At 42.8% G+C, this 19,972-nt stretch overlaps 1 protein-coding gene across 1 annotated transcript in view; it reads left to right on the forward strand.

Moving 5' to 3' along the window:
• The window catches only part of IFT88 (intraflagellar transport 88), a 110,258-nt gene that overhangs the window by 75,581 nt on the left and 14,705 nt on the right, over positions 1–19,972 (forward strand). Inside the window, exons 20-24 of the mRNA XM_040988357.1 lie at positions 2,344–2,459; positions 7,535–7,587; positions 11,373–11,438; positions 17,219–17,325; positions 19,437–19,503. Of these exons, the coding sequence (XP_040844291.1) occupies positions 2,344–2,459; positions 7,535–7,587; positions 11,373–11,438; positions 17,219–17,325; positions 19,437–19,503 (409 nt within the window). The remainder of the gene's footprint in view (positions 1–2,343; positions 2,460–7,534; positions 7,588–11,372; positions 11,439–17,218; positions 17,326–19,436; positions 19,504–19,972) is intronic.

Here is a 19,972-nt window from a genome sequence, read left to right on the forward strand (position 1 = left end):
GTGGGTGTCATCTCAGTGACACTGTGGAGTGGGTGTGTCATCTCAGTGTCACTGTGGGGTGGGTGTGTCATCTCAGTGTCACTGTGGGGTGGGTGTGTCATCTCAGTGACACTGGGGTGGGTGTGTCATCTCAGTGTCACTGTGAGGTGGGTGTGTCATCTCAGTGTCACTGTGGGGTGGGTGTGTCATCTCAGTGTCACTGTGGGGTGGGTGTGTCATCAGTGTCACTGTGAGGTGGGTGTGTCATTTCAGTGTCACTGTGGGGTGGGTGTGTCATCTCAGTGTCACTGTGGGGTGGGTGTGTCATTTCAGTGTCACTGTGAGGTGGGTGTGTCATCTCAGTGTCACTGTGGGGTGGGTGTGTCATCTCAGTGTCACTGTGGGGTGGGTGTGTCATCTCAGTGACACTGTGGGGTGGGTGTGTCATTTCAGTGTCGCTGTGGGGTGGGTGTGTCATCTCAGTGACGCTGTGGGGTGGGTGTGTCATCTCAGTGTCACTGTGGGGTGGGTGTGTCATCTCAGTGTCACTGTGAGGTGGGTGTGTCATCAGTGTCACTGTGGGGTGGGTGTGTCATTTCAGTGTCACTGTGGGGTGGGTGTGTCATCTCAGTGACACTGTGGGGTGGGTGTGTCATCTCAGTGACACTGTGGGGTGGGTGTGTCATCTCAGTGTCACTGTGGGGTGGGTGTGTCATCTCAGTGTCACTGTGAGGTGGGTGTGTCATCAGTGTCACTGTGAGGTGGGTGTGTCATTTCAGTGTCACTGTGGGGTGGGTGTGTCATCTCAGTGTCACTGTGGGGTGGGTGTGTCATCTCAGTGACACTGTGAGGTGGGTGTGTCATCTCAGTGTCACTGTGGGGTGGGTGTGTCATCTCAGTGTCACTGTGAGGTGGGTGTGTCATCTCAGTGTCACTGTGGGGTGGGTGTGTCATCTCAGTGTCACTGTGGGGTGGGTGTGTCATCTCAGTGTCACTGTGAGGTGGGTGTGTCATTTCAGTGTCACTGTGGGGTGGGTGTGTCATCTCAGTGACACTGTGAGGTGGGCGTGTCATTTCAGTGTCACTGTGAGGTGGGTGTGTCATTTCAGTGACACTGTGAGGTGGGTGTGTCATCTCAGTGTCACTGTGAGGTGGGTGTGTCATCTCAGTGTCACTGTGAGGTGGGTGTGTCACTGTGAGGTGGGTGTGTCATCTCAGTGTCACTGTGGGGTGGGTGTGTCACTGTGAGGTGGGTGTGTCATCTCAGTGTCACTGTGGGGTGGGTGTGTCATCTCAGTGTCACTGTGAGGTGGGTGTGTCATCTCAGTGTCACTGTGGGGTGGGTGTGTCATCTCAGTGTCACTGTGAGGTGGGTGTGTCATCTCAGTGTCACTGTGAGGTGGGTGTGTCATTTCAGTGATACTGTGAGGTGGGTGTGTCATTTCAGTGTCACTGTGAGGTGGGTGTGTCATCTCAATGTCACTTAGGTGGGTGTGTCATCTCAGTGTTACTGTGAGGTAGGTGTGTTACCTCTGTTGTGTGTGTGGTTTTTTTTAAAGATTTATTTTATTTTTATTGGAAAGGTGGATATACAGAGAGGAGAGACAGGTTCACTCCCCAGGCGGCCGCAACGGCTGGAGCTGAGCCAATCCGAAGCCAGGAGCCTCTTCTGGGTCTCCCACAAGCTCCCTGCTTGTGGCCTGGGAAAGCAGTCGAAGACAACCCAAAGCTTTGGGACCCTGTACCCGTGTGGGAGACCTGGAAGAGGTTCCTGGTTCCTAGCTTCGGATCAGCATAGCATCAGCCCTAGGATAGGCATAGCATCGGCCGTTGCGCTCACTTGGGGAGTGAGTCATCAGATAGAAGATCTTCCTCTCTCTCTCTCTCCTCCTCTCTGTATGTCTGACTTTCCAATAAATAAATAAATCTTTTTCAAAAAATCAGTCCAATGAATGAGCGAAGATGTTTAAAAAAAAAAAGAAAGAATTTCTTTCTCATAATTAGAGAAAGACAGAGAGAGAGAGATTTTTTTATCCACTGGTTCACTGCCCCACGTGATCACGAGAGAGAGCTGGGTCAGGCAGCAGTGGGAAGCCAGGAGCTGCCCTAGTGTCTCCTGTGGGTACCGAGACCCAAGCACTTGAGCCCTGTTCTGCTGTTTTCCCTGACACAGTGGCAGGGAGCTGGATTGGAAGTGGAACAATCAGGACTCAAACTGGCACCTCTATGGGATGGTAGTATCTCAAAAGGCAGTCATACTTTTTTATTAAGGCACTTTTCACATTGATAAAATAACGTATTCAGTACTCAAGCAAATTATATGTTAGCACTAAAGTGACCAGATTTTGTATTTTTTTTTTCCAGTCATATAGGTATTTTCCCTCTAATATTGAAGTCATTGAGTGGCTTGGAGCCTATTACATTGACACACAATTTTGTGAAAAAGCCATTCAGTACTTTGAAAGAGCTTCTCTCATACAGTAAGTGATTATTCGGATTTTGTTTAGCTAATGTCTTATGTTGGGTTTTTTCACACTAGAATCCTAGCATATTAAAGAAAAGCTATTAGTGTCCATTCATTAGTTCTCTTTTCTTGAATTTTATTTGGATTTATCTTTATTGTGATGGATATATTTCCCTTTGCATGGAATCTGCTTTAAGACAGTCCCTCTTACAGGCTTTTCTTACATACATCTCAGCAAACAACTGTTACTTCTTTTGTGAGAAATGATGATCAGTTAGCATAGCTTCAGTTCTTAGAGTCCTAATAGTAAAAATAAATGACTTTAAATACCTCCAGGTCCATATCAGAATGTTTCGTACATACAATACAAGGAAAATTGGAGTCCATCATGTTCTACTTTGGATTTCGCTACACTGAATTTTAAGATGACGTACAACTTAGAATCATTGGAATCACAGAGCAAGGCTTGATTACTGGATGGTCTCTATGTGGAATTTTATCAGGCAACTGATACTAGGCGCCGTTTCACAACAAATGTTTGGAGAGCTATTAAAACTATGAGGATAGTTTCAGTTACATGTTTAGGATTAAAGCTTTTTATCACACTTAATATTGAGTCCTTGGCTCAGCGAGGACTCCTGTTCTTTAGCGCCTCCGTGTCCCGCCATCCTGTCCTGGACTCCTGTGTGTGGATGTCGCGTGTCGATGTAGCAGTTGATCCCTTCCTCAGTCTGTCTCTGCAGCCCATCAGTGTCCTTGCCTCCGGGGTTCTGGTCTCCCTGCTGTCATTGCTCTTTACCTCCTGGTTCCTGAGCCACCTGGACCTTAACCTGATTCGGAGTGTTACAAGTGTGTTTACACCAATAGAATCCAATGTTACAATATGCAGATGTCTGAACTTCATGTCCCCTCTGTCCAGCTTCCCTGTTGCACTTGCAGACATGCCTCTCTCTGATGATACTGAAGCCTGTCGTCTCTCGCTCTTTCTCTTCTGTTGAAGTCTCGGCCTCCTCCTGGCTTTAATTCTGTCCTAATTAGACATCTTACTTAGTCACATCTGTTGCCTTTCTCACACAGCCTGTGAAGCACTGTCAAAGATAGATTATTTGAGCAGGGGAGTTATTGCCACATCAGTGTGTGTCCTTGTCAGGACTGCTCTTCCATCCTCAGGGCTTCTCACCGGCTTGTTTGCCCTTTTTCAGTTCCTCTCCCTATCTTTTGCTTCAGTTACCCTGAAAGTTGAAACATTTTCCAGAAGCTCTACTAACACTCGTTCTCCCTAGCGACTTGCACATTTGATCTGCCTTAATCACATCACCTCTCGGTGTGGTTTCTGTATCAAACGTCTTACTTTCCAATTTCCATTTTAACTATGCTAAATATTTGATATGTAAGTTTCACAGTAAAATTATACCTTCTTGAGGAGGGCAGTGTTAGTTTTTGTGTCTCATAATCCTTTGCATATTCCAGAATTCTTGATATATACATATAGATGAATTTATTAAATTTCCTCTGTGCTATTTCTTCACTGCAGAATCTTGTTCTATCACTTGACTTTCTATGATTCTTAGTGATTTGAGTTGTTTGAATAATCTTTATGCTACTATTTTACATGATTATTATATTTATAAATTATAACTTAAAAGTTCAAGAAATTTAGTCCTACATTTAAGGTAAGTCCACTGTTGGCCATCAGAGAATGATCTGTAATACCCATCATGAGGGAGGAACAGAAAGATTATTTGAAGAATAACACTTCCTAAATTTGAAGAAAAACATGACATGAGCCAAGCAGCTCAGTGAACTCTAAGTAGGAAATATACAAAGAGTTCCACAGAGAGAGAGATTTTAATCAAACCAACGAACAGAAAGAATCTTAAAAGCAACAAAAGAAAAAAAACATATTCTATGCAAAGAGTCCTCAAAAAGATTACCGACTACTGCTTCAGCAGAACCCTTGGAGGCCACGAAGCAACGGGGTGATATATCTAAAGTCCTTTAAAAAAAATCTGGGATCCCGGGCGTGCAAGGCGAGGACCTTAACCACTGCGCCACCGTGCCCTGCCTGTGGCCAGGGAAGGCAGTTGAGGATGGGCCAAAAGCTTTGGGACCCTGCACCCACATGGGAGACCCGGAAGAGGCTCCTGGCTTCGGATCGGCATAGCATCGGCCCGTTGCGCTCACTTGGGGAGTGAATCATCGGACGGAAGATCTTCCTCTCTGTCTCTCCTCTCTGTATATCCGCCTTTCCAATAAAAAAATAATAAAATAAATCTTTTAAAAAAAATCTGGGAACCAAGAAATCTATATCTGGCAAGTCAATTGAAGAATAAAGGAACAATTAAAACACTTCTGCATTAACAAAAGCTGACCATATGATGGGCTCACGTCTCAATAAATCCTTCTGGGTGAGAAGACCAAAGGATCCAAATTGGAAGGGGTGAAGTGAAATGATCTCCAGTCGCATATGACATGATTTTATATGTAGAAATCTATAAGGACTTTTGAAAAAAAGTTTTAGGTCTAATCAGTTCAGCAAAGTTGTAAGACATAAAATCAGCACACAAAAATCATTGCTATTTGTTATTTACCAAGAATGAGCAAAACTTAACAAGAAATTGAGGAAAATAATTCCATTTATGATAGCACCAAAAAGTGTAAGAAACCAGGCATTCATTTAAAGAAGTGAGAGGCTTTTCTGGGAATACCATAAAACCTAAGAAAATGAAAGAAGGCATAAATAAACAAAAAGGAACCTTGTGTGTGGTTTGGCAGATGTAAAATTATTTAAATAGCAATACTATTCCAATCTGCAGCTTCAGTATAAACTATCCAGATCGTGTTTTTTTGAAGAAACTGAAGAACATACCCTGATATTTATTTGCAATCTCAAGGAACTCAGAATATACAAAACAATTTGAAAAAGAGGCAAGTTGGAGGACTGACACTTCTGATTTCAAAATGTGTAACAATGCTGCAATAACTAGAACAATGAAGACTGACAGAAGGGTAGACTACTAGACCAACAAAAGAGAGTCCAGAATTGAAAAAAATAGGTCCTTACATGCATGCTACATTGATATTCATTAAATATGTAAAAACTGTTCAATGGAAGAGGTTTGTTTCTGTTAAAAAGTGCTTAGAAAACCAGATCGGTGCATTGACAAATGAAAGTTGGAGTCTTACCTTACACCACATAGTAAGGATTGACTCAGAGTGGACTAAGGACCCAGATAGAAGGCTGACAACTGTAGAAATCTTTTTTTTTAAAGATTTATTTTTATTATTTTTTTATTGGAAAGGTGGATATACAGAGGAGAGACAGAGAGGAAGATCTTCCGTCCGATGATTCACTCCCCAAGTGAGCGCAACGGCCGATGCTATCCCGATCTGAAGCCAGGAGCCTCTTCTGGGTCTCCCACACAGGTGCAGAGTCCCAAAGCTTTGGGCCGTCCCCGACTGCTTTCCTGGGCCACAGGCAGGGAGCTGGAAGGGAAGCGGGGCTGCCAGGATTAGAACCGGCGCCCATCTGGGATCCCGGTCGTGCAAGACGAGGACCTTAACCACTGTGCCACCGCGCCGGGCCTGACAACTACAGAGATCTTACCAGGAGACAAGGGAAGTGTTCCCTCAGTCGAACTCGGCAGTGGTTTCTTAGGTATGACACCAAAAGCACAAGAATTGCATAAGTTAGGTTCATTAAAAGTTTTAAAATCTGCATAGGAAATGAAACAAGCAAAAAAATAAAAAGCCAACCCAACCCACAGGAAGGTAAAGCATATTTACAAATCCTGTATTTGATAAGGGGTTAATGTGCCAAAAATATGAACAGGCCCTGTAACTCAACATCAGCAACAACTGGAAAACCCAATTTAGAAATGATTTTGGAAGACAGCTGTGCGTATAGTGGACTGCCCATACCTCGATTAACCTTAAAAATGTGATTTTTTTTTAGACATTTACGTATTTTTATTGCAAACTCAGATAAACAAGGAAGGAGGAAAGACAGGAAGATCTTCCATCCATTGATTCACTCCCCAAGTGTCCGCAGTGGCTGCAGCTGCACCCATCCAAAGCCAGGAGCCAGGAACCTCCTTGTGGGTCTCCAACGGAGTTCCAGGGTCCCAAGGCTTTGGGCTGTCCTCCACTGCTTTCCCGGGCCACAAGCAGGGAGCTGGATGGAAAGTGGGCTGCTAGGAGACATTGCCCATAAGGGATCCCAGCGCATGAAAGGTGAGGATTTTAGCTGCTAGGCTACCACAGTGGACCCAAAGGGGATTTTGAAAAGATGTTTCTTCAGAGATGATATGCAAATGGCCAGTTAGCATGTGAAAAGATGCTAAACATCATGGGTTATTCGTGAGGTAAAAGCAAAAGCAAAATGAGATACCATTTCATACCTTACAGGAGAATGAACAGCATAAGGAGAAAAGCAGCAGTTATTGTAGATGTGGGAAATTGGAACCTTTTTGTTCTGTCTGGGGATTGTGAAGTGGCGTTTAATGGAAAGCAGTCTGGAAGTTCCTCAGGAAAGCTTACCCTAGAATTCCTGTCCGACCCAGCGATTTTAGTCTGAGGTATAAACACAAAGGTGCTGACAGTGAGACTTCAACTAACACTGCAGAGCTGCGTTATTATCAATATCCACAAGTTGGGGCCCAGCGCAATAGCACCTGGAACGCACCAGGATCCCACATGGGCGCCAGTTCTAATCCTGGCAGCTCCACTTACCATCCAGCTCCCTGCTTGTGGCCTGGGAAAGCAGTCGAGGATGGCCTAAAGCCTTGGGACGCTGCACCCGTATGGGAGACCTGGAAGAAACTCCTGGCTCCTGGCTTCGGATTGGCGCAGCACCGGCCATTGCAGTCACTTGGGGAGTGAATCATCACACAGAAGATCTTCTTTTCTGTCTCTCCTCCTCTCTGTTTATCTGACTTTGCAATAAAAAATAAATAAAATAAATAAATCTTAAAACGTGATCTAACGTAGTCAAAAACGGTGTGATGCTTACATGATGCTTTATAAAACCATTTGAACATCACAGATACCTGTATTGTGCCTCTGATTTCATCTGATGTCTTTGTCTTTTAGGCCGACACAAGTAAAATGGCAGCTGATGGTGGCTAGTTGTTTTAGAAGAAGTGGTAGGTGCTTTCATTGTGTTCATTCAATACCTCTCTTTGAAATGATGCACTGTTTCTCAGAACTGACACGTCATCATTTTCACAAATTAGGCGTGGGAATCAGCAGGCATCCTGATGTATTCATTTCGATTTCCACCTTCTCGATGTCACGTGCGCTCAGCCAGGTAGCTCAGGGCTGGAGCAGCCGGGATTACACAAGCTTTACCCCAGAGCCCACAGCTCCCTTGCTTTTCTGTTACTTTTATTACAATCCGTACGGGTTCCGTGATGAAACTTGTCTTGAAGGGTAGAGCTGCTAATAATTGTAGACTATGAATTGAATGACCATGTGCTGAAAAACATTTATTTATTTATTTATTTCGATGATTTTTACATAGTTAATTAGGGTGGTATGGGTCAAGGACTACAGGAAGGTGGGTGATGCCATTATTTCCACCTTCTCTTTTTTTCCTTCCTGTATCTGGGGAAAGGATGGAGAGAAGGAGAGAAGCTCCACCCAGCCTCCCAACTGCCTTTGCACCCTGGGATGGATGACAGTCACCAACACCACCCCCAGGCTCCCCATCTGGGGCGTGCTTCCGGGGTCTTGCTCAACAGGCTGTGGTAGTTCAGCAGCTCTGAATTCCTGCTGATGAGATTATACATGCTGTACAGCATAAAAATGACCCAGGAAGGGCCCTGCGCAATGGCCTAGTTGCTAATCCTTGCCTTGCATGCATCGGGACCCTGTATGGGCACCCGTTAGTCTCCCAGCTGTTCCACTTCCCATCCAGCTCCCTGCCTGTGGCCTGGGAAAGCAGTGGAGGATGGCACGGAGCCTTGGGACCCTGCACCCGCGTGGGAGACCCAGAAGAGACTCCTGGCTTGGAAGATGTTTCTCTGTCTCTCTTTTATCTTCATCTGCCTTTCCAATATAAATAACTATTTTTTTAAATGACCTAAGAAAATCCATGGGAAACACTACTTGTGAAGTACTGACTTTGTGATCCCCTCTAGTTTGGGGAGAAGTTTATCCCTATGAGTGCCTTTAAATTAGAATTAGAACTTTCTTTATTTTATTAGTATACAGATAGATTTTATAGCCTGCCTTCTCCATCATCCTCTATTGCCCTCCTTCCCTCAATCCCCCTTCCACTCTTTTATCCTCCTTTAATATTTACAACAGCATAATTACAGTTTGCTTTATAATTACAGGCTTAATGCACCATTAACCATAATGTTCAACAAATAACAAGTAGAAAGACCAGGCCCTGCAGGGTAACCTAGTGACTAAAGTCCTCACCTTGTGTGCATAGCAGTCCCATACGGGCGCCGGTTCTAATCCCGGCAGCTCCACTTCCCACCCAGCTCCCTGCCTGTGCCCTGGGAAGGCAGTCGAGGACGGCCCAAAGGCCTGGTGTCCCTGCACCGGTGCGGGAGACCCAGAAAGAGCTCCTGGCTCCTGGCTCCTGGCTCAGCTCTGGTTGTTGCAGCCACTTAACGAGTGAACCAGTGGTTGGAAGATCTTTCTGTCTCTCATCCTCTCTGTAAATCTGACTTTCCAATAAAAATAAATCTTTATTAAAAAGAAGTAGAAAGACCTCAGTTTCATAGGAGTATTGACAAGGGTTATAAACAGTAATCAAACCACAAGATAGCAATGTCATTCATTGTTATACTTTTCCTTATATTCTGTATTAACTACCACATATTGGAAAAAATATATTTGTCTTTTGAGTACTGGTTTATTTCACCCAACATTGATGATTTCCAGCTGTATCCATTCTGTTATAAAAGGCAAGATTTCATTTTTTCTGTAAATATTTTAATACATATTTAGGTTCCTGCTCAAATCATTTACACTTACTGCCCTTTCTTTTGGCTAAACAACACAATTTTATTTATATCTGCATGAATTCTCATTTCCGTGTCAGTCACGTGATGCATGCATCCAAAGGCACTGTCTGGAATGTGCTGGAATGTGAGACATTGCCCAGGAGTCGCACAAACTGCCATGTGCTGTGTGCTCTTCATCTCTTTCATGCAGCTCTCCAAAGAACAAGAATACCCGCCCACCCGCCCCTCACAGAGAGGAGCTTCCAGAAGTTCGTGGAAAATATGTTTCCTGAGAAAACTCCATGATCTTCACAACTTTTACACCAAAATAAACTTATTTTTTTTATAAACTTTTAGAAGTATTCTTGCACAGTGAGGCCTAAAAAGGTTTATAACTGGCTTTCTAAGACAAGTAACAATCATTGTCCCAACCCCATTTTTCCAATTCTTTGCTCTACATGTTATTTTATTCTAGAACAATTTCTTACATAAACTTTTTAATAGCTTTAGAAAAAATATTTTTTAAATTGATTTTCATTTTTTCCAAAAACACAGATGACATTGAAATTATTAATATGTCACTTATTTTTTTTTAACTTACGTTATTTTAAATTCATTAAGTGTTCACTTGGGATAATCTTTGCTTTAGAAAATAGGATGAATCTTAGTTTTTTGCCACTGAAATATTTAATTTAAATGTGGAAGTAAATTTTATCCATCTGCTTCTACTTTAGATCTTTTTCAAATTGGCATTACATGTTTTCCCTCTGGGTGTGTTAAGAATGATGTGAGTCGGGGAATTGGAGTGCCTTCGGAGGCCAAGAACTCTGAGGTCATCCACTCCATCTGGATCTCCCACATGGGATGGAAGAAGCCCAAATCCTTCCTTGCACATCCAAGGTCATCGGAACAACAGCCAGGAGCCCTGAGCAGTCAGAACAGTAAACTTTTCTTCGGGACTAGGGAGAGAGCTTTCTCTGGTCCTTACTTAGTTCCAACTTTGGATCCCCAACCTCTCCTGCAGTGACCATCTCCTACACCCCAGAGCCCCCCCTCAAAACAAAACGAAACAAAAAAACAACAACAAACAAATTAGAACAGATAGACAGAGAACAACAAGGAAAGCTTAGAACCAGACAGGAAACAGTCAGAGGGGACTCACATATACCTTACTAGGTAGGACACAAAAATAAGTTACTCCTCTCTGCACACCCCTCCTAAAACTGTTCTGTGCCTCAATTGTTGACATATGCCTTGTTAAAGTTATAAGCCATTTTGGACTATGCTAAAATCTGCCAAGTTCAATAAAAATTATGCTTCAATACAATAAACTGCTAAATATAAAAATGAAAAAGACACGAGACAGCTGAATAGTACCCTATAACCATTTTAAGGTGGATAGAAGCCAGTTGTGTAGAAACTAAAATTGAAATGTCAATGAAGTAGTCACAGAATATGGTTAAGAACTTGCATTTTCTAACATATCAGTCACTCAATACCATGCCAACTAACTCCATAATGTTGTCAATTGTTGTGGATGGTTTGTTGTGGCTTTTAATTGATCAGGACGATATTCTGCCAGCTCTGCCTTCAGACCAGAGATGGTCTCGCCAAGAAATTGTTGAATTGATCTAGGCAATAAGATGCTGGACTCTATTATACATGGTACATGCTTGCAATGAAAGAAGCATGACTGGATTTGAACTGTAATACTGCAACAAGGTGGAGTAATCCACCATGGGGATGATACGGGGAGGGGTTGGGGGAATCCCAGAGCCTATAAAACGATGTCATAAAATGAAATGCAATTAAAAAAAAGAAAGGAAAAAAAGAATGATGTGAGTATGTTTGTGGCAGATATGCATACCATTAAAGAATATCACCATTTTGTATTTAAGTTAATATTTTGTTGGATCCTATTCGTTCTATAATTTATTAATATGTTATATTTTTCTATTTTTTACTTACAGGTAACTATCAAAAAGCATTAGATACTTACAAAGATATTCACAGAAAATTCCCAGAAAATGTTGAGTGTAAGTGACAATACTTTTTGTAACTTTATAAATTATCCCATTTTTAAGTTCTAATATATAATTACATTTGCTACTTTAATTGTGTACATATAAAGGCTGACCTATAATTTGTGATACATATGTTTAAATATTTTTATAGGATCAGAAAATTTGACTAAGTATGCATTTTTTTCACGCTTTTATCACAAGTCGATATCTTTTATTTAAAATTAGAGAAGTATTTTATTTCAGCCTACAACAGAGCAAGTGAGAAAAATTGCAAAATGAATTAGAGGGCAAGTTAAAACACAGAAGTTGCTTTACACTGATTAAGTGAAACACTTACTCAAATGGAATATTTGCTGCTGGTCACAAGCAGCCAAGAAGCAGATGAATTGTTATAGATTTCTACAGTTCTGATCCTAAGATAACCATTTGTTTGATCACAGCCATCAACACTGTGGTCATTCCTTCCTTCAATCAAGGAAAGGACCACTCGTCCCTGGTCTCTCTGGGACTCTGCTAGAGTGTAGGTGTTCAGCAACCATGTGTTAAAAACAGTAACTCTGCCTGTGTCGAAGTCAGGTATCTTATCCTAACAGATTGCCTCTCTCTCAATTTCTAATGTTTTGGTGTTGGATTGGTTCTCACGAACAAGTTATGTAGCCTCAGTTTTGCCGTCTGTAAAGCAGGGATATTTTTCTAAGTGATGGAGGATATCCTTCCGGGGGTTAGGCAGAGTGTTGTCTGCAAAGCCATTAGAGTGTTGCACCTAACCTAGGAAACTGATGTGTCTCTTGAACATTCTCCACTGAGTAAGTCCGGTTGTCTGGCTACCTACCCTCTGCACTGATGGTTTGCCTCCCTTTAAGGGGAATAACGTTTCTAAAATCTTCAGTGTGAACTAAATGTGATGCTTGTCTCAATAAATGACAGCTTTTCGTTTTTCTCTGGGATGCTAGATAAATGCTTCGTAAGTATGCATTTTTTTTACAACTTTGATTTTGATTGATTTAAATATTCCACCAGGTTCTCTTCAAAACAAACATGTGCTTCAGACTTTTCCATAATTTTAAGAAAAAATTTGAGTTTATCAGTTCTTCAGAGTTCATAAATTTCAATGTAAAATAGAAGGCATCTTTCACTTCATTTTAGTGTGCAATTTTTGAGGCTGAAAAACACTGTACTGAAACCAAATGATTTTTGTTACTCTAATTTTAACACATGTTAACATGGCATCAATTATAAAATTAGCTTTGTAGAAAACACTAGTTCATTAGTTTTCCATTTTATACATTTTATACGATTTACAGTAACCTGTAGTATCACAACAATGACACAAGAGCAAAATCAGGCTTAAGGAAAAATATAGCTATATTTATATGCTGTCTGTTCCTATTACATTATAAATTTGGCCCTGAAGAGCATTGCTTCCAAAGGAAAGAAAAAAAGTTATAATCAGTGTTTAATGAATAATTATCTTAATCCATTCATGTTGAGAAAGTGATAGAAGTCACAAAGTCATTGCAAGATACAATAGATACATTTGCTACTAATTTCTCTTTCAAATAAAACATTTGCAAAGGTTGTGTTTAGTTTTGTCTTACAATGTTAAAGAGCATAAAGCAACACATGACCCGTGAGTGAAAACAAATATTTTTCGAGACATTTTGTGATGGCCTAGCCTGATCAACCAATGGAGGGTACTGCATATTCCTTCGTTAACATTATTCATTTGGCTTTTGAGTTAATCCTCCCCTACTGATTAGAAATAGATTGCCTAATTCACAGGAGCAATTTCCAAATGCCCCTCAGGAAGCAGGCAATGTGGGGATTAAACCTACTTACGGAAATTCTCCTTCAGCTTCACAGTAAGATCCATCTGGGTTGGCTACTTTGGTTTGGTTTGGTTTGTTTTGCTTTGGTTTTTTGCTATTTCTTTTTAAAAATCCGTGTGATTCTTGGTCACCTTTTGAAATTAAAGGAGAGACAGCTTACGTAGATTAGATGAGAAATAGTTTCCTGTGGCAGGGTGGAGCCGGCGGTGCCCAGAGGCAGAGCTGCTCAGGCTGGGCACCCTGGCGCTGGAGACTGGGCGATGCTGAATGTACAGGCCACCCTGTGGACGGTGCTTAAACAGCCTCGCTGGCCCTTAGCACACTCACCCACCTGTGCCCTGAGGGACCAGACGACCCCGGTCCTGCGCTGCGACTGTCTTTAAGCAAAGCCAGGCTTCTTGTTGTTCTTGTTCTTTAATACAACTTTGAAGATTTTCAAGTAAAAATTAAAATGAATGACTATTTTTACCATAAGGAACGTCCACATTGACATTTGCCCATGTAGTATTCCAAACACATGTAAGCCGCAGTCTGCCCTAACCATAGCCATGGAAAAAACATCTGCATCAAGAACTGTCCCAGAGAGCTTCGCTGAAGGTGCTTCCCCCACAACTGACCTGCTGTACACTTAGAGATGATTTCCTAATCCCAGGGGATGGCCTCCAAAAACGGTGATTTATTTAACAATAAATAGTCCTAAGCCACTCTTTCTAAGGACAGATACATGAGAGAAAATGGTGATTATTACTGCTGCGTAGTAGCCACTCGTCTGGCACTGCGGATGGGGCAGAAAGCTAGACACACTGAAGCACTAGGTGTTGTCTCTGCTGTCTAGCGGAACGAGAAGGTGATACGCAAATACAGAATAGGTCAGAAAGCAGAGGTGCTGTGGGGCAGGGATTGTGGCCCAAGATCCCAAGCTCTTCGCCGAGATGCCCACATGCCACATGGCTGCCTGGGTTCAAGGCTTCTGGCTAAGGCACCTGGCAAGGCGGCAGGCGGTGGCTCAGATGTTTCAGTCCCTGCCACCGATGGAGAGACCTGCGTGGGGATAGACCCCGGCTCAGCTTCAGCCTGGGCAAGGAGACACAACAGTGTGTAATTTACTTCGAAATGTGGCTTGTTCTGAAAAATGTCACAAATTGAATATGTATTTTTGTACACTGAAAAGAAAATGCACTATTTAAGAACTGTAAGCCACAAAGACAAAGAAATCATTAAATTTTGAAAGTCTGGGAGCATTTTCTGTTTAGTAGATTAGATGTTAGCTGCAGGGATAGGCAGGTAGGAGACAAGTCAGCCAGAAGCAAAAGATTCCTGACATAGAAGCCCGTGCCCGGAACTGGAGGTAACCGGGAGAGGGGGGTAAGCTGCCTGCAATCTTGGAAGGACCAGCTAGACTTCCAAATTGGTCAACAGGAATTTGGCATGAGGCTGTTTGGAGTGGGTAACGTGGAGAGATTCGTTTCAAATATATTTGATAATGTCAAAATGATGACTTGTCAGAAACAGGAGTAAAGGAATAGTGGATATATTGAAAAGAAGATACAAAAAGAAGAGATGGTTTTGGGGAGGTAATATCAGTTTGAGGTAGGTTTTCTTTGTTTCTTTTTTTTTTTAAAGAATTTATTTCTTTACTGAAAAGAGGGGGAGACAGAGCTGGATTGGTGGCTCGATCTGAGCTGGGCCAGCGGGAGGAGTTGGGAGTGCCAGCCAGGTTGTGTGCTGGCAGGGACTCAGCCCTGCTTGTCAGGGTCTGCTCTGGCAGAAGACTGGGATCAGGAGCCAAAGCTGGCAATCTCAAGTTCTTTGTTACGGAATGAGCTGTCCGAAGTGACAATGTAAGTTGACATGCCAGCTACCTGTTCTACCGGTTACCTGCAGTGACCTTAATTGCTATTGTATGGGCTGAAATAAATTATTTTAAAATGATACAATGACAAATTTTAAAGTAACTGTATTTAAGTTTAACTGTAAATGGCAGAAGCCATTTTAAAAAAAATTTTTTTTTTATTGGAAAACCAGACAGAAAGGAGAAGAGACAGAGAGGAAGATCTTCCGTCCGGTGGTTCACTCCCCAAGTGGCCGCAGTGACCGGAGCTGAGCCAATCTGAAGCCAGGATCCAGGAGCTTCTTCTGGGTCTGCCACGAGGGTACAGGGTCCCAAGGCTTTGTCCCATCCCTGATTGCTTTCCCAGGCCATAGGCAGGGAGCTGGGTTGGAAGTGGGCCATCAGGACTAGAACTGGCTCCCATATGGGATCCTGGCACATGCAAGGTAAGGACTTGATCCACTAAGCTATCACTCTGCGCCCAGCAGAAGCCATTCTTACAGATGTAAAAGCCAAGTAATAAGTTTGCTAACATCCACTGCATGCTCCAAGAATCACATTAATGCAGGCCCAGCATGGTAGTGTAGCTATTAAAGTCCTCGCCTTGAATGCACCGTTATCCCATGTGGGTGCCGGTTCTAATCCTGGCAGCTCCACTTCCCATCTAGCTCCCTGCTTGTGACCTGGGAAAGCAATCAAGGACAGTCCAAAGCTTTGGGATCCTGCACCCACGTGGCATGGGAGACACAGAACGGGCTCCTGGCTTCGGATCAGCTCAGCTCTAGCTGTTGCGGCCACTTGGGGAGTTAACCATTAGATGGAAGATCTTCCTCTCTGTCTTTCCTGCTCTTTGTATATCTGTCTTTCCAATAAAAATAAATAAATCTTTAAAAAAAAAAAAAAAAGAATGACATTAACTTTAGGACATTGTTTGGTCTGGTTGTTAAGCCAGTGGTTAATACAGCTGCACCCCATATTAACCCCACATTGGGGTGTCTGGGCTCCTCACTCCAGCTTCCTGCTGGTGCAGACACCGGAAGCAGTGGCTTGGGCTGCACAGATCCCGGAAGCAGTGGCTTGGGCTCCACAGACCCCGGAAGCAGTGGCTTGGGCTGCACAGACCCCGGAAGCAGTGGCTTGGGCTCCACAGACCCCGGAAGCAGTGGCTTGGGCTCCAGTAGTTGGGTCCTGCCACCTAGTGAAGCCTGGCTTGAGCTCGAGCTCTCAGCTTCCTCCTGACCTGGCCAGGGGAGGTGTTTGGGCACGTGACCTAGCAGATGGACACTCAAACAAGTAAATAAGAAAAAAATTAAATGAATTCAGTCTCATGGAACTCCTAAGACACTTCTTGGCGCAAAGGAAATTATGACAATTTTAGATACAGTCTTGAATTTAAAAAAAGGAAATTCTGCATACAGTATAATATCACTTTTGTAAGTTCCCAGAGTAAGCAAACTAAATTATCATTTGATGGTATGTATTGAAGGTTGAAAAAAATTTTTTGGAAAAAAATTTAGAAAAGCAAAAAAAAAACAAGGGTGGAATTATGGGAATGCCTAGGAAGCGTGTGTGGGAAGGGCCAGGTACTTTTTGGTTCCTCGCCTGGATGACCACTTAGAGATGTTCACTTCTACCCCATATTGTAATTATTTTATGTATATTTGACATCAGCTCTAAGCCCAATGACCATAAAATTCATTCTGTTTTAATATTCCTTGTGCTTTGCAAATGTTTAGGACTTCTAAAATAATTATTTTCTGGCTGTCAAACGTTTAGTGAGTTATTATATGTGTAGACTCTCAGCAGTGTGTAGACCAGTCTCCCTTACACTATGTATGTATGCGGGAAACTTCCACCAGAACGTGAAGACATGCGCATGCGCCTGTGACATGCTCCCAGCAGTGTCCCGGTGCCCTGTTCTGGCGAGGATCTGGCAGCACAGGGACAGGGCAGAGGGAGAGTCTAAAGTCCCTCCCGAGGGAGTCCTTCCTCTCAGGTCTGGAAGCTGCCGAGTGAGCGGTTCCCGAGAACGCAGCACGGCGTGGCCGTCCTTCCCCGGGTCCCAGGCTGGCGCTGCGACGACGGGCCTTCAGCACGCACTTGCTTTCCTAACTCTGCTTTTCACTGTTCAGGTCTGCGGTTTTTGGTTCGTCTCTGCACAGATATTGGATTGAAAGAAGTTCAAGAATATGCCACAAAACTCAAGAGGTTGGAAAAAATGAAAGAAATCAGAGAGCAGGTATCTACATAGGCCCCAAACTGCTCCCTGTTAATTTTTCCAAAAGTCGGGCTTCTTTGCTTCCAATGTATGGCATCCACAGTGCCAGCCAGAGAAAGGGGTTGAAATATTTTTCTGCTCTGCTGTGGCAGGAAGAATATGTAACAAAATTCTAACTTGGGGATAATATTCTGACAAAAGTATGTTTCCTTTCGGAAGAATTCATGCAGTCTGTAGTCTGTGGCTACCAACAGATAATTGTAATTTTTGATGATGTGAAATGGCCGACAGACCTGAACCCAACAGAGGAAACTGTCCACAATAGTGGTGTTTCTTCTTTAAGCTATTCCCTTAGTAGAACATGGCTCTCAGGATGATATTAGCAGATCTAGAAGCACTTTAAATAGACTTCTGTGTTTTATGAAGAATTAAGATATAACAGTGTTCTTATTTTGAAAGAACACATCCTTTAAATTTGAAGATTGAAAAAATATGAAATGATTTTTGGGCATCTGCCTTTGATAGAAAGAAAATCGGTTCCTGAAGTTCATATTACTGTGCTGAGAACCGAATTCTGAGAGAAGAGTTCATGCCAGTGGAGGGTGTACAGATGAAACCTACTTTTAACATCATTTTAATTCCACGACATCAAATTGAATACAGGTGCCAAATATTGATTAAGTCAGATGAGATGTGAACAGCTATGAAATGTATATATTATCAATGGCAATGAAAACTATCATAATTGCTACAAATACTTTGTGTGATTAATTTAAAAGAATAAAAAAGAAATACATATGTCAAGTCTTTGTTATGGATGTGTAAAACGGAATGCTTGTGGAATCAGTTTCTTCAGACTTCACAAATTTAGACATTAATAGTTTCAAAACTAGTTATCCTGAGTAGTGAACACAAAACCACTGCAAACATGGGTACGGATCCTGCAAACTAACATCTCATAACTTAGAAGCGTTAGCTTCTCTGATTTGGTAGACTTCCAGTATTAACCCTCCTAAATCGTGAGCAGTGGCTTCCCACTGCCTGGGAACCTCCTTGAGCCTTTTTCTTTTTAAGAGATTTTTACAGAGAGGGAGAGAGATCTTTCGTCCGCTGGTTCACTCCCCAGACGGCCGCAGTGGCCAGAGCTGAGCTGATCTGAAGGCAGGAGGAACTCTTCCAGCCTCTCACGGGTTCCCAGGGGCCCAAGGTCTTGGACCATCCTCCACTGCTCCCCCGATCCACAAGCAGGGACTGAGATGGGCAGTGGGGCAGCCAGGTCACTTTTCATTTCTAATCACTACTTAAGGTACGATTTATCAAAATACATAATAAATGTTTGTCTGTTTTACTAATAGACCTTTTTATATTCATCTGTAACTTAAAAGTATAAAGCTACCTTTTATAGTTAAAGGATTTTAAGGATTTCCACTGAGAATAACTTCAAAAAGTATTAGACCAACGGTTAGCACCGACCAATTTGATTTATGTATGCACGTATTTGGATCAGAGATCTTCCCTCCACTGGCTCCCTCCCAAATGCCGTAGCAGGTAGAGCTGATGAGCCTGGGCTGGGCCCAAGCTGGGAAGCAAGAACTGCCACCTCCCAGGTCTGCATTTGCAGACTTGGGAATTCTGAACGAGGTGGACAGCTCAGCTTCTTTCCCTGAGGAACTGATTCTATATATGATGAGTTAGTCCTGAAGTTTATAGAATAATGCTAATTTTACATATCAACCTTTAGGGGCCAGTGTGCCAGTCCTATACCCTGTGATGCCAGCATCGCAAAGGGGCACAGTTCATGTCCTGGCTACTCCACTTTCAATCCAGCTCCCTGCCCATGGCCTGGGAAAGCAGCGGAGGGTGGCTGAAGTTCTTGGGCCCCCCATGCCCACCTGAGTGACCTTGAAGAAGCTCTTGGCTTCTAGCTTCGCATCAGCTCAGCTCTGGCCATTATGGCCACTTGGGGAGTAAATCAACAAATGGAAGACCTTCTCTAGCTTTCCTTTTCTCTGTCTAAGTTCTGCCTTTTGGATTAAAATAAATAAATAAATCTTTCTTTTTAATCAACCATTGGTTGAATTTAGCTTTGAAGGAGAATCGCTTCTTCTAAATGTGTTTTCTCATTGCTTTAGCGCATAAAGTCGGGCAGAGATGGCAGCGGGAGCTCCCGTGGCAAAAGAGAGGGCAGTGCTGGCAGTGGTAAGTGTCTTATTGCTCTCGAAAGACTAGGCTTGACAGCTTTCTAGTGCACAGGCTTCTAGAACCGTCTTATAGTAATTCCAAAGCGTCCTTTATCTGTTTGTGTGCTTGTTCGTTTTCTACACAGTAAAACCTCACTTGCTCCAATTAATTTGATCAATCTGATATGTGCGCAAGTACTGACTAACAGCTTTTATTTCTTACATGATCGTGTTAGTTTCTGTCAGTTGATGGCTTACCTGGCTCAGGCTGGACAGATATCATGGATAGACATTCTAATGAGGTTTTTCTGTGTTACTTTTTTTTTTTGTTAAGTTTTCATCTAAAGGGAATACCGTGAGAAGTAGGATGGTCTGAAAGAACACCAGCAGCCCCATTCTGTAGTGGCTTGTAGTGTAGACACAGTCCCCGAGTGGGTCACATAGTGTAGACACAGTCCCCGAGTGGGTCATGTAGAGTAGAAGCAGTC

The sequence above is a fragment of the Ochotona curzoniae genome, unplaced genomic scaffold (assembly GCF_017591425.1).
Source record: "Ochotona curzoniae isolate NIBS_2020 unplaced genomic scaffold, NIBS_Ocur_1.0 contig_4838, whole genome shotgun sequence".
NCBI classification, from domain to species: domain Eukaryota; kingdom Metazoa; phylum Chordata; class Mammalia; order Lagomorpha; family Ochotonidae; genus Ochotona; species Ochotona curzoniae.